At 43.1% G+C, this 14818-nt stretch overlaps 1 protein-coding gene across 1 annotated transcript in view; it reads right to left on the reverse strand.

Annotated features, from left to right (window-relative positions):
• Window positions 1-14818, reverse strand: part of slc6a8 (solute carrier family 6 member 8) — a 72508-nt gene that overhangs the window by 30006 nt on the left and 27684 nt on the right. Inside the window, exons 2-3 of the mRNA XM_083769248.1 lie at window positions 7430-7561; window positions 4092-4374 (exon numbers count right to left, since the gene is read on the reverse strand). Of these exons, the coding sequence (XP_083625374.1) occupies window positions 4092-4374; window positions 7430-7561 (415 nt within the window). The remainder of the gene's footprint in view (window positions 1-4091; window positions 4375-7429; window positions 7562-14818) is intronic.

The raw sequence follows: 14818 nt of genomic DNA on the forward strand, positions 1-14818 counted from the left end.
CTGGAAACCTCGTATGAATCTGATCTCAGGTCAGAATGGGTTAAGCACAAGGGGAGTTCCACGGGCGCCTCAAGCCAGTAGGCCCAGGCCGTAGCGTAACGGTCTGGGCACCGGACTGGTGATCCAGTCGCGGTGTGCCGCGGGTTCGACTCCCGAACCCGACACGGCCTTTACCGCATGTCATCCCCCCATCTCTCTCCCGTTTCCTGTCAGCCTACTATCTGTCCCTTAAAAAATCAATAAAAGGCGTAAGCCGCAAAAAAATATCTTAAAAAAAAAAAAAGCCAGTTGTATATAGGCTGGTCTGGTGCATCTCAGGAGCAGGACTGTTAAAACTCTTTCACAGCCAACGGCCCCATCTAGTGGTTTTGGCGCAGAATGCCAGGCTGTTCAGCCGTAAGCCCCTTATTTTGAAGAGCTATACCAGCTGATTTGGTGAACTTCCGGTGATACAGAGTCATGTCCGGGCACACGTTGGATACATTCGTTTTCGTCGCTGAAATGGCGCTGAAATGGTCCCGCGAGGTTGCGATATTTTTATGTATTGAGGATGACGTTTACATAATGAGCATACATAGGCCTATATATAGTGTTGATACTTTTTTATTTTCATTTATTTAATTTATTTTGTGGCTTTCGCCTTTATTTTATATTTTTGTATAGGAGGGACAGACAGTAGGCTGTCAGGAAATGGGGGAGAGAGATGGAGGAGTGACATGCAGTAAAGGCCGTCGGGCTCGGGAGTCGAACCCGCGGCACACTGCCAGACTCGGACTGCCGGCCAAGGTGCCTGGACCGCTGAGCCGCGGCCCAGGCCAGTATTGATACTTTTACTTATGTAAAAAACATGAGGACTTTTGTTCACCACCGACAACAAATGGGGGAGTTTTCTTCGCAGACCTGAAGAAGATTTTTTACACTAGAACCATTTCAAGTTTAAACTATATTTTGCGGTTCATTCATTATCATTTGGACTTTTCAAACTTAAAAAAAAAAAAATCACACCCATGTGAACCGAGTGGTGCAACCTCCTCTCTCTATCTCTCTCATTAGCAGGCAACATATTATATATAAAAAACCTCTTCTAGCGAGACCTTTAACCTTGAACTGGAGAGTCTGGATTGGTCCGATGAGCTCAGAAGCTCACTAGTCGAAGAAGCATGGCTTGGCTTTAAAACCAAATTTACATCAGTACTAAACAACATGGCTCCTTTGAGAACCATCAGGGTCAAAACCCGCTCGGAGCCATGGATGAATTCGGACATACTGACTGCAATGAAAGCCAGAGACAACAAATGCTCTGAACTTCTTAAATGAAAGTCCAAGCTAGCCAAGCGCAAGCGCTTCGACAGTGATCTCCAAACCAAACTGTGCATCCTTAAAACCCAATGTAACAAGCTAAAGGTCATTACACACTGGCGAATTGGCGACGCGATATATTCGTGCGAATAATTCGCATTTAAAAAAAAACAATTGAAGTCCATGCAAGCTTCCACATCAGTGGCGAATGTGCGAATGTGCGAAAATGCGACCGTTTTCGCTTTTATTTGTTCGCTCTGGTGTCGTATTTTGCAGAGATTCGCAGGCGAACTGCAACATGCAATATTTCGCATTTTCAGATCGCTTATTCGCATCGCGTCGCTAATTCGCCAGTGTGTAATGACCTTAAGAAGCGGTGTAATTGCCATGACCAAATCAGCCAAAAGTAACTTTATCAATGATAAAGCAGAGGAAATCAAAAACAATCCTCGGGAGCTCTGGAAGCTACTAAACAACCAACTAGGCTGTGGTCAGAAACTAAAAACCAGGTTTACTAACATAAACATCAAATCGAATAACACCCTCATCACTGACAAGCTTGACGTAGCCAACCACTTGAACATCTTCTTTACAAACATTGCAACAATGCTGGTTAACAAACTGGCCTCCCACTCTGGGCGTTTTGGTGTAGAGCACATCAAAGCCTTCTACAAAAACCTAGGTGTTTGTAAAGATGATTTAAAAATGGCAATGGTAACTGAGGAGGTACTTAAAAAACTGAGTGCCCATGACAATATTCCCTCCAAATTTCTCAGAGACTCAGCCATTTCCATAGCTCCAGTCATCACCCACATAGTAAACCTCTCCATCAAACAGGGACAGGTCCCCCAAGATTTTAAACTGGCCAAAGTAACCCCCCTGTACAAAAAAGGGAGTAAATTAGAACCCGGCAACTACCGCTTCTATTCTAAGCTCCATCTCGAAAGTGATGGAAAAAATAGTCTATGAACAGGTTGAAAAGTATCTTGCCACTAATAAATTAATGTACGAGTTCTAATCTGGGTTCAGAACATCCCACTCCACTGACACATGCCTCCTCTATTTGAGCGACCACATCAAACACAAAGTGGATGCTGGAAAATACTGCGGCATGGTCATGCTGACCTCCAAAAGGCTTTTGACACCGTGAACCACTCCATACTGGTTAACAAGCTAAAAGCTATTGGTTTTGATAGCACATCAGTGAGCTGGATGCAATCCTACCTGGAGGGGAGAGTCCCCCCACTGTCCCCCCCTCCCAGTGAGCTGTGGTGTTCCACAAGGAAGCATACTAGGGCCTTTACTGTTCCTAATATATGTAATCAGCTTGTGACTGCAACTTGTTCCTGTTCGCAGATGACTCAGCACTGCTGGTCTCGGACAGGAACAAACAGCAGGTTGAAAAGACCCTCAGCTCTGAACTCGGTAGAATCTGCACCTGGCTCGCTGATAACAAACTATCCTTACACCTAGGAAAAACTGAATCCATTCTCTTCGGATCAAATAGTAATCTCAGCAAGGCTTCTTGGTTAGAGTGGGTGACAATATTATCACACGAAAAGATGAAATTAACTACCTAGGTTCCATCCTGGAGGCCAATCTTTCCGGTGATAAAATGGCCACCAACGTAATCAAAAAAGTCAATCAAAGAACAAGATTCCATTACAGGATCTCCTCACTGGTCAACAAAAACACCTTGAAGACCTTAACAGGAGCCCTCGTACAAGGTTTCTTTGACTATGCATGCACCTCTTGGTACCACAGCACCTCAAAAGGACCTTAAAACAAGGCTCCAGACCTCCCAAAACAAACGGGTCAGGCTCCTACTTGGCCTCACCCCCCGAACCCACCTCACCCCTGCCCACTTTGACAGGCTGGAAAGGCTTAGGGTCGAAGACAGAGTACAGCATCTTGCAATGGGTCTGGTCCACAAGATTCGATACACCACCAAGATACCCATGTACATGTCTAAATACTTCCTTAATGTAAACAAAGTCCACACCCACAACACCAGAGGGAGTGCAACAAACCATGTACAACCCAGATTCGGCACAAACAAGGGACTAAATTATTTTCGCTCCTATGCCACCAAAATGTGGAACGCCCTACCAACAGTCATTAAGACATCCCTTGACTCCTTCAAAACCGCTCTCAAAGGGAACCTACGGACGGCTGCAATACGAAACTGGCCCCCGTAAAATCGGAATCCCCCCCACCGCCCCGCCCCCCTTTTTCCCCTCACTGTATGTGATATGTTTCTTTTCCCTTTATGATGAATTCCTGTTCTGTTCTTTAACTATATAGAAGTGTCTATTTGTACGTCTCTAAATGTTTTGATCAATTGAACATGGTGGACCCTCTTGTAAACACGTGTAATGCTTAATTGGGTCGTCCACTCACAGTTAACAGTTTTTGTATTGAGTTTGTGCTTGAAATGTACTGTAATTCTGCAAACTGTTAATACATATTTCAATCAATCAATCAAACAGTGCAGCACTGTCTCTCTCTCTCTGTTTCTGGCAAACAGCGCCCCTACTGGTACTCATCATATGATGCTCATTAATGAACACATAGGTGAACACTGGAACACTGGAACACGGACATTGCTGTTCCTTTGGAGTGGTTGCACCACTCAAAAACAGTATATAATAGTTATGCAAAGCTTGTAGATCAGCTATTTTCACCATTCGTCACACAATGAAATATGGTGCTTAAGTCATTCAACTTAAAATCGACACCGCACTACACAAAAGCTGTCGGGGGGGGGGAAACAGAAGCAAAGGAAAACTCACTCCCAGAACTCGATGATGGGCGAGCGTGCGTTGGCCAGGTCCTCGCAGGTCATGTTGGGAGGCAAGGTGTGGTTGGCCAGGGTGCTGTTCACCAGGGTGCCGTTCTTGCAGACGTCGTGGCGAAAGCTCTCGATGCAGTTGACCGAGTTCCACGGGTTGTCGCAGGTGGACCAGGGCAGGACGGAGTTGAAGGACTTGATGAAGTAGTAGAAGCCCCAGGCCAGGACCATGATGTAGTACGTGTTGCAGAAGAACACGATGACCATGGAGGCGTAACCCAGACCTGGAGGAGGAGATCGGAGAGGAACATATATATATATATACGGATCAGAAATGTCAGCATAACGCGTTACCTCCACGCACTACTATGTCCAACTGGGGAAACTCTCCCTGTCTGGTGAACAGAAGCGCTGAAACAATAGCGCTCTCACGATTAAAAATGTCAGTTAACGATTAATTGTCACAGAAATAATTGTGATATCATTGTGTTTTATGCACTGAACATTGATTGAAACGTTACAATTTGTATTTCTGTTTGCCTTTTAGGCGTCGTAATCACAAATCGCACAGGGCAGACATGACACATAACTTAAACATGCATAGAAATCAATGACATGTTTAATAATTTGTAATATTTTCAAAATCGTGACGTGTTGTAAGCTTGTAGATCGCCGCTATATTTTAAAAACATAACGACATTTTTTTAAACATGGAAATGATCAACGATTATGCAAAAAAAAAGTGATTAACTCAAATAATTGTGATGTGGCGAATATGTAATAATTGTGACAGGCAGACACATGAAACAGTGCCAATGAACAGCAGACACAGTCACGAGGCAACTAACAGCATGGCACCCATGATCAACCCCTACTAAAACCCTCCCTGCTCACTTGGAAGACTGTGGTTGTACTGGTCAGCTCCCAGTACTACTGTAGAAGACTGTGGGTGTACTGGTCAGCTCCTAGTACAACAGTATCAGACTATGGTTGTACTGGTCAGCTCCCAGTACTACAGTAGATGTCTGTGGTTGTACTGGTCAGCTCCCAGCACTACAGTAGATGTCTGTGGTTGTAGTGGTCAGCTCCCAGTACAACAGTAGAAGACTGTGGTTGTACTGGTCAGCTCCCAGTGACCACCAGTAGAACACTGTGGTTGTACTGGTCAGCTCCCAGTGACCACCAGCAGCAGGCTGGTAGTGTTAGTGCAGAGCTGGGTGTGAATCTGACATGGAAGTTAAACTGTTAGACAGAAATAAAACACATGTGACTGTATAAAGATAGCAGCTAGGGACCTAAGGAGACGCAAGCTTCAGAGAAACCCAGCAGGACATCGGACACCCTGGAGTGTCCTGTCCTTGGATCAGACTCAAATCCGGGCAGGACACTGGACACCCCCCCCGGAGTGTCCTTGGATCAGACTCTGGAACCCAGGATGGTCTCAGCGGTCAGTAGGGCGCCATTCATATATACTCCTATTTTAGAGCCGAATAAAAGTCGGTTCAGGCACTGGAGCGTCTAATGTGACGTCCTAAAGTCGTCTCTTCGGTGCTAGTGAAAATTTCTATTTTTGACGAGCCGAATTCATTTCAGCACTACAGCGGTGAAATATGAAGTATGCATGAATCACAATGATGACATAATCACCTAATCAGATTTTTATTTTTTAGATCATCACAATTTGGTTTTTATAATCGTCACTGGTTTCCATGTTGAAGAATGTCCATACATTTTCAAACATTTTTCAGAAATAGCAGATCTACAAGCTTGTAGGTCAACTATTTCCGCTATTTTGTAAAAATACGATTAAATGTGTCAGTGATTTCTTTATATATTTGAGTTATTTGTCATGTCTGCCCTGTGCAATGTGTGATCACGAAGCCTAAACGGCAAATAAAAATACTAATTATAACGTTCCAATGTTCAACGAAAAAAAAAAAAAAAAAATTACATCGTTAATTGCCATTATTAATTAAATGTGTAAACAAAACCAAAAAAAAAAAAAAAAAAAAAAAAACGTTTAGTCGTATGCACCTGTGCACAAGATGTACCAATAAAGTACAACCTTTAACCTATAGGGATGAGTATAGTATTAACGGACCCCCTCACCTCTGGCAACACAGCTTCATGTGTGTGTGTGTGTGTGTGTGTACGTGTCATGAGTCACATCATGCTACTGGAAAACTACCAGCCTATTATGAAACTGATACAAGGTTCAGCCGGTGTGATTACACCCACCCAGCCACACACACACAAACACACACACACACACACCTGACTACTGTACTTTCACACCACGTTATCACTTTTATAGTGATAAGTACATTAGACTGTTATCACTGTTATCTGCACTGTTATCTGCACTCTCACATCGACATTAAACACTCCACTCCACCCGGACCAAATGACACATTAGTCACGTGTCTGTTTTTAAAGGTGAGAGTTTGTGTCCAGGGCCAGCGGTTCTCAACCCTTTTCATGTCAAGGACCCCCGAATTAATTTGTGTTTGGCGGCGGACGCCCATCTGAAAACCTTTTGTGCCAGAGACCCCCGTACAAGATTTTTGTTGTTGCAGGGTTATAGTTCACACGGAACTATTTGTATCACTACGCTAGCAGCAGCAGCACAAAACAATAGTTCCATGTGACAGAGAGGGGTCAAAGTTGAACAAAAGTTGCTCTATATGGTGGAAATACAAATTATGCTAGTTTTGTGGATTCATTTATTTTTAAAGACCCCCAAAAAATATTCACCAAAAAAAAACGACCAGAACTCCCACCCCCCGGGACTCAGGCAATCAATTCATACTTTTGCAACGACTATATTAATGGCAAGTATTTCCTACAGCTTTAAGTCGAAAAATCTGAACTAACCCTTTAAATGTTTCAAAAATATTCCATGCTTTTCACAACTTTAGGATTATTTTTTTAGGTGTGTTTTTTTTTAAGTGGTTTAACTGATTTTGATCCATTATGTTAACATATTTTGTTGGGGACCTCCTGGAACCCACTTAATCCATTCTGAACGGGAACCCATTTTGGTATTGAAAAATAGCAGATCTACAAGCTCATAGCGCGCCACCGAGTGGCGCGCTACGAGCTTGTAGGTCGGCTATTTTTGAAAAATCGAAGAACGACTGACATTTTTAGAATCTGATCTCAGGTCAGAATGGGTTAATCAGACCAGTGTGTGTCCAGTGGAAACCTCGTATGAATCTGATCTCAGGTCAGAATGGGTTAAGGACCCCTGGTGGTCCTCCGACCCCACTTTGAGAACCAGTCTAGCAGGACTCCCTATAAACAGAAGGTTACAGTAGTGCGTGCGTGGGTGTAGTATACCTTTAAAAAGGGGAGCGATGTTCCAGACATTGATACTTCCAGCTTTCATGAACTGTCCCAGAGCGATCTCCAGGAAGAATATGGGAATCCCTCCCACGAAGCAGATGATCACGTAGGGAATTAGAAACACTCCTGAAAAACAAGACAACGGCATACAGTCATTATTATGTACACACAACACTCCATGGGGACCAGCTCAGTGCTGTTGCAGTCGGAGTTGCCTGCTGTGATTGTGAATACATACTTGGGAGCATTATACAAAAGTGAGTTGCAAGCCTTTGCTTTTCTTCATGATATCTGTTAGTCGAGTTCCAGAAGGTAGATTGTGATCTTCCAGTAGATCACAAAGGCTGTGCAGGTAGACCACATGACATGCCCCTAAAGAATATTGTATTTAAATATATATATATATATATATATATATATATATATATATATATATATATATATATATATTATTATTATTTTTATTTTTTGGCATCTGCCGCTTGAATTAAGTTGACTTGATTGATTGACATAAAATAAGGCCCGTCAGCTCAAACCCACAATAACTTTGTTTTCAAGAGTGCTGCTGTACACAAATGTCGGTCGAATTTCAAATTGAAAAATTGAAATAAAAATAAATAAAGATAAATCTCTACCTATTCCACCCCCCCCCCCCCTCCCCCCATTCTTTTCCATTTCCAAGTGCATTGGTCTGATATTTAATGCCAGCCCCTGCTATTCCAAAGCCATTCCCAGCAATGGCATTATAATGTTTTCAGTGCAGGTTTCTGTAGACCTTGTTGAGCTCTCAAGTCAAAACTGTACAGTACAGTTTAGTATAACAGTTTGGCTCAGCGCCAAGATCGGAGGATGTATATACGCTGTTCTATTTCATTCCGTAGTCTGTGTGTGTGTGTGTGTGTGTGTGTGTGTGTGTGTGTGTGTGTGTGTGTGTGTGTGTGTGTGTGTGTGTGTGTGTGTGTGTGTGTGTGTGTGTCCGCCCTGAGACTGCACCAAATGGCATCAAGGATTGGCTCGGGGGGTAAGTCCCCGTGTCATATTAGCGCCATGTCCAGGGGATGTACTTGTAAAGCCTACATCAAGCTGCTTTATGCTACAGGAGATAGGCTCCAGCTGCCCTGTGGGCCACACGGCTCGGCAAAGGCTTACTCCAGGAAGTAGGAAGAGGCAACAGTTATGCCGTCGTAATAATCTACCTTCGTTAGGAGGATAAAGCCCCGTTGAGATGCCATCGTCTCATTTTCGCTCTCTCTCTCTCTCATAACCGGCCACTCCCACCCCGCATAATTCGCCACCCCGAAATAACAATCTTCCGTGACTTGACATATACGCAACGTAAAGCCGTTTGAATACAATTACAGGCCGATGCATGCTGAACGTCGCGTGTGCACATGGAGTATATAACATGCAGAACAAATAACATTCATGCAGGCAACAGACAAAAGCTCTCCCATAGCCGCTCCTTCCCCGCACACTGTAATCACCCCCAAAATAACAAACTTAATGCGATGGCATGACACACCCACGTAAAAGCTATATGAATAGAAATACAAACCGATACAATATGTGTGCAGTAACACCTATGGAATATAACCAAGTAGGCCTACTGTACATATCTGTACACATCCACCTCAGCCCTTAGCGTGTAAAGCTCTCCCCGTACCCCCTTCCTGACGCCTTCCGTTCGACCTCGAATATATTTTGTTCCAGCTGGGACCCCAGAAGCAAAGATCGTGCCTCAGAGAAGGGCTGTCAGTTCATAAACCAGTGACCTCAGGAGGCAAGGTTTGGTCATTCCAAACAAGGTTTCAAAAATGTATTTTTTTTATTTCGTTAACGCAAAAACAATAGCTTCTACTGTATATCAAGAGGAAGGCTGTAGGGTCTTATTAGCTTGGAATCCCCATCGATGATGTCACTGGTAGGCAGGTTTATGAACTGTCCCAGCCCTCCAGTGAGACATGGAGTTGATAATGATCTTATAATGAACATTAGTGAGGACCATTTATATGATACAGATACAGTGAATATATGAATTAAGTGTTATCCCCCCTCAGTCAATGGTTATCTTCAGTAACCAACCGCATGCAATGACGGGAAAAAAAACACATCTGTAACACAAGACTGTGTTAAAGTGTGCAGTTTTACCCTCTGTTTCTGTAAGTCTGTCAGTCAGTCTCTCTTTCTGTCCCTCTCTCTGTCTTACTGGTATGTTAATTGGTATGACAACAAAGCTAGATAGGGGTCCCCACACACACCCACCCCCCCCCCCCCCCCCCCCCATGAGTCGCATGACCACTGGTTGGTATACAAAGCCATGTTTTCACTACAGCGACAGTTTATCTCCAGCTAAACAATTAGCATAACTAGCTGGCATAGGCACTGGTAATGCCTGTTAGGCGTCCGCTTTCGTTTCATTGTCTAGAGAATAATACTTTGTACTCACACGAGAGGTGACTAGATAACTAACTATTACATCGAATGAACGACAGCTTTGCGCTGCCGCGTGCCCCCTCTCTCTCCCCGTTTCACCTGTCTCTCGCCCACCCTCTCCCTATAAAACGGAGCCCGTCCAGTACCCAGTCCAAAGTAACGGTCTCTCTCGAAACCGATGCTCACTAGACTACGACAACGACCGGCCAATGAGAACACACGCTCACTCGACGCTCTCTCTTTCTCCGTCTACATCGTCACGTCGTCCGGAAACGGTGATTTTCACTGATTTCACACGTTCTCACCGCACTAGTGAAATGACTTTAGGAAGCTTTGCTTTTGACCACCAAAGCTGCCGCCATACATCGCGCGTGGACGTTTTCACACCGTCCTGCCTGCAGTTTGGCTACGTGGAAAGACCGGACAGGAGAAATACTTTTTGTTGTTATGTACCTGTACACAATACTAACAAATAGTAACAAAAGTACAACCTTGAACCTTGAGACTGTCTCTCTGTCTGTCTGTCTATCTTTTAATATGCCTTGAAATAACTTTTATGACTAATGGAGGTCTTGCGTACGTGCCAGAGCTTCGACCTATAGCTGGCCTGCGCTTGCTGTATTATTGTGACAACTGCTGTGTGTTCATGTCAATAATGGCGTGCGTGCTTATGGCTTACTTGTTCAACATGTGGTGCTGCTGCTTTATGCAGCTTACATCCTAATAACCATGAGCGTAAGCCAACTGGATCACTTCAATCCTAAACTCACGGGACTGCATTCCAAAACTATACTAGCCGGCTGATCTATTACCAGTGGTGGAAAAAGTACTCAATTGTTTTACTTAAGTAAAAGTACCAATACTTCAATTTAGAAGTACTTTGTTACAAGTAAAAGTACGGAATTGAAAATGAACTTGTAAAATCTATTGAAAATAGCCAATCTACTTGTAGATTGGCTATTTTCAAATGGCCGAAATGTATAGGGTTGAAGTGGTTAGTGTATGTTTTCTAATCAAAATTTAAATCGCCCAAGTAACTAGTAACTAGAAAGGTTGAAAAAAAATAATAATGCAAAGTGTGGTTGCCGCAGTCGCTTACATAGGCCCCTCCCACTGACGTTGCTAGCCAATTACAATTTCAAGTCACACCTGTGATCATGTGCAAGTAATTTATGCCCCCAAAAATCATGTTTTTGCGAGGAATGGTTAAAGTTTGCGGCATTTGCGGCGCCGCCTATGGATAAACATTGGAATTGCTTTTGGCTTTTGGTTGATTAAACCACCCCGGACATGTGATTACAATTTGGGATGGATTGGACATTCCGTTCGTGATTTATGGCATTTTTTGTGATATCAGGCCAGGGTATATGGTAACATCAGTTATCATAGTGTATAGCATAGCAGGTCAGGGTATTGGTAACATCAGTTATCAGAGTGTATAGCACAGCAGGTCAGGGTATGGTAACATCAGTTATCAGAGTGTATAGCACAGCAGGTCAGGGTAGGGTAACATCAGTTGTTGATACACAGAAGTGAGAGCACACAAGGCCACGTATACGTTGCAATCCATTTACCGTAAGAAACAAATGTTGCCAGTTGCAACTTGTCTTGTGACAGTCTGAATTAAGATGATGCATGATGAGAATTGAGGTGATGCACAGAAGCTCACATAAGCTCACAATAAACACGCACGCACGCACGCACGCTCACACTCACACACACACACACACACACACACACACACACACACACACACACACACACACACACACACAGAATGAGGGCCAATCATGAGTTGCATGAATAGGCAACAGTCCTCTTTCATTCACTCACATTCTTTCTCTCTCTCTCCCACGTCTCTCTCTCTCTCTCGCTCTCTCTCTCGCTCTCCGAGACAACTCATTGAGAAACACAGCATGTAGGAGCTGCCTGTTAGTCATGTATAAGCATGACGACTCATGACAACGTGTGTGTGTGTGTGTGTGTATGTGTGTGCGTGTGTGTGTGCACTGTGTGCATGTGTGTCAGCCTGAATGACGCAAACTAACTGCTTTAACCACATCATTTTTTTTGTGTATACCGTATTAGTCCTGCGGGGGGGAATTCAGCGTCAGCTCCCAATGTGTCGCAACGTGACACGTTGTGAGCTTATAATATATTCTGCTATAATGTTCACCTATTATGCCATGCCCAGAATAGAGAGGTTCAATGTGGTTAAGCTGAAAGGGTGAAAGTGACACTATGAGAACTACACAAATAGAGTCACACACTTACAGTATTGCTACGTTAGCCTGCTAAGCAGTTTGGCCATTCAGTTACAATGCTATACACCGTTAGCCTATAGTTAAGCTGGGTTAAGCACAGCATAGCTAAGGTAAGTGACCGGGATATATACTCCATCCATCCATCCATCCATCCATCCAACCATCCAACACAATGTTTTGGGCCAAACAAAGAATTAGAAAGTAGAAGTGTTTTTCTTATTTGTAATTATTTGTTTGGTCTAAAATATTGTGTTTGTTGTCATGAGTTGTCACGACTCGAGTTGGCTTCGTACGACGCTTAAAAGGTCTTTAAATAAATACTGTTTGAAAATGGGAAAAATGCATTGGGATTAATTTCCTGGGCCTGGCGTCGTCATGAAAGGGGGCGGGACTGCGACGCTCTATACACACAGAAAACAATTAGTCAGGGGTCAAGCCACATCTTGGTACCACCCAAGGTATCCATGACATTGTTGTATTTTTGTCTTCCTACAATGTCTGTAGATTGTATTGTATATTATTCTACAGATATGGTAATTTCACAGATTCAGTCGCATTCCTTGAAGCCCTAAAATCTAGTGTTAGAGACCAAAACCAAAAAAGATTGAATTAGAAATCTCAATATGCACAATACAAAAATGTCCTGAGCAGAAATGGATTGTAGTGGGACAATTACCTTGTAATCTACCGTTTATAAGAGCATTGGTTATCACAATAATCAAAATATGCTTAAAACTTAAAATGGCACTTTTGTTAACCACAGAAATAGATCTAGCTTGATGGGCTATTTTTGGCAAATCATGTTGTGTATATAGAGTGAAAGATGAGCATACCAAAATGCACTCTTTACAGGCCCGTTTTATCAGAGAGTTTAAGACCCATTTTGACCCGAGATCAGATTCTAAAAAATGTCTTCTAAATCCTGACACTTTTCTGAAAAAGCTTTGTTTATAATGTCAGTCGTTCTTCGATTTTTCAAAAATAGCAGACCTACAAGCTCGTAGCGCGGCACTTGGTGCCACGCTATGAGCTTGAAGATCTGAGATTCAGAGGGAAGGCCTGGCGAAAAGACCACCTTCATCATCACATGATCATCATCATCATTTTCCTCGCCGTCAGACCGACGTCATCAACAGACCATTGACACCTGGCTGTACCAGGGTTTTTGCCATCCAACCTTAACGAGTCAGGGGCCTGTTCATGCAGGCATAACAAGCTTCCACGACATGACGGCGCACTAGGCTGTGTCAAGCTTCCCTAACGAGCCTCTTAACGAGTTGCTTACTCTGCGAGGACAGGGCGGGACAACAGCGCTCTTCCCGTCCTGTGCAAATGGAACTTTGCACAGCGTTGTGCCGTCGTTTTGTTTTCGTTTAGTTTTCTTTGCTGACATTTTCATACTTTATAGCCATTTAGAATATTAAAAAGGGGCTGGCATTATAAGCTGAGGCTTCTGCCAAACCCTCCCTTTTGGTCAACAAAAAACTTGAACTCTATAACTTGACTGTATAATTATATTACAAATATTAGGTCCCGTTTCACACTAGGTTGTGTTTCCGAAATCACACACACTCATTCACTCCTATAATAATAGGGAGTTCCATGTAAATAACCAGCTGAATTAAAACACAGACACTTCTCGGGTCAAGTGGTTGTGCCACATAAATGCCGGCATTTGTCGGTCAGCATACAATGCATATAGGGTTTGCATATAGGGTTTGCCATAGCGATCAGTTGTACCCTATACTTTTCACAATGCATTGTGGGACGAGTGTCTGCAAATTAGACCAATGACAGAGCGACGTGAAACAAGCGCATTTCGCTGTAGTAGAAAACACGTTATAATCCACTTAAATCCTACTTTGACTACTTGTCAAATAGTGATGATATTGTAGCGTCCTCAATTCATACCTTCACTATACTTGCTCCACCGAGCGAGCTATAGCTCTCTTGGCTCTCAGGGGGTTGTTGGGACTTGGGGTTCGATCTCCAGCTCGCAGACTCATGCACTGTTTATTACAGTGTACTTGTAGTCTACACTACAGTAGTGGTTCCCAAACGTAGTAGCCCGGGCCGTGACCCAAAAAAAGAGAAAAGATATCATCTCCCCGCGGTACGCTTGAAGATCTGTGGCTGATCTGCAAGCTCAGGTCACAAGATGCACCCCATCACAATGTGATGCATAGTGAGCTTGTAGATCTGTGGCTGATCTAGTGGCCTTGGTATTTGGCTTCCTAAAAAGCTTAATGCGGCCTAGACCTTGTGTTGTGATTTGTGCATGATGCAGTGTGTTGTGGGCACAGTTGGTGGAAGAAGTAATCAGATATTTTGACTTAAGTAAAAGTATCAACACTACAAAATACAAATACTCGTTGAAGCGCCGAAAGTGAAAGCACTAAAGTGTTTGAAAGTAGCAGATCTACAAGCTAACGCATTGCAACACATTGTGAGCTTGTAGATCGGCTATTTTCAAATAGCCTTTGTATAAAATAGAGCTAACGTGGTTCATTTTATGTTTTATAATAATAGTTTATACCTGCAAATTAACAAAAGTTTTCAAATAATTAGTAGTGGACGTAAAAGTACAATATTTGCCTCTCATATGTAGTGGAGTAGAAGTAAAAACACTGAAAACTGGAAATAATCCAGTAAGAAATATTAAAAAAAAATATTAAATCTACTTAGC

The sequence above is a fragment of the Protomyctophum parallelum genome, assembly GCF_964188405.1.
Source record: "Protomyctophum parallelum genome assembly, chromosome: 7".
Classification (NCBI taxonomy): domain Eukaryota; kingdom Metazoa; phylum Chordata; class Actinopteri; order Myctophiformes; family Myctophidae; genus Protomyctophum; species Protomyctophum parallelum.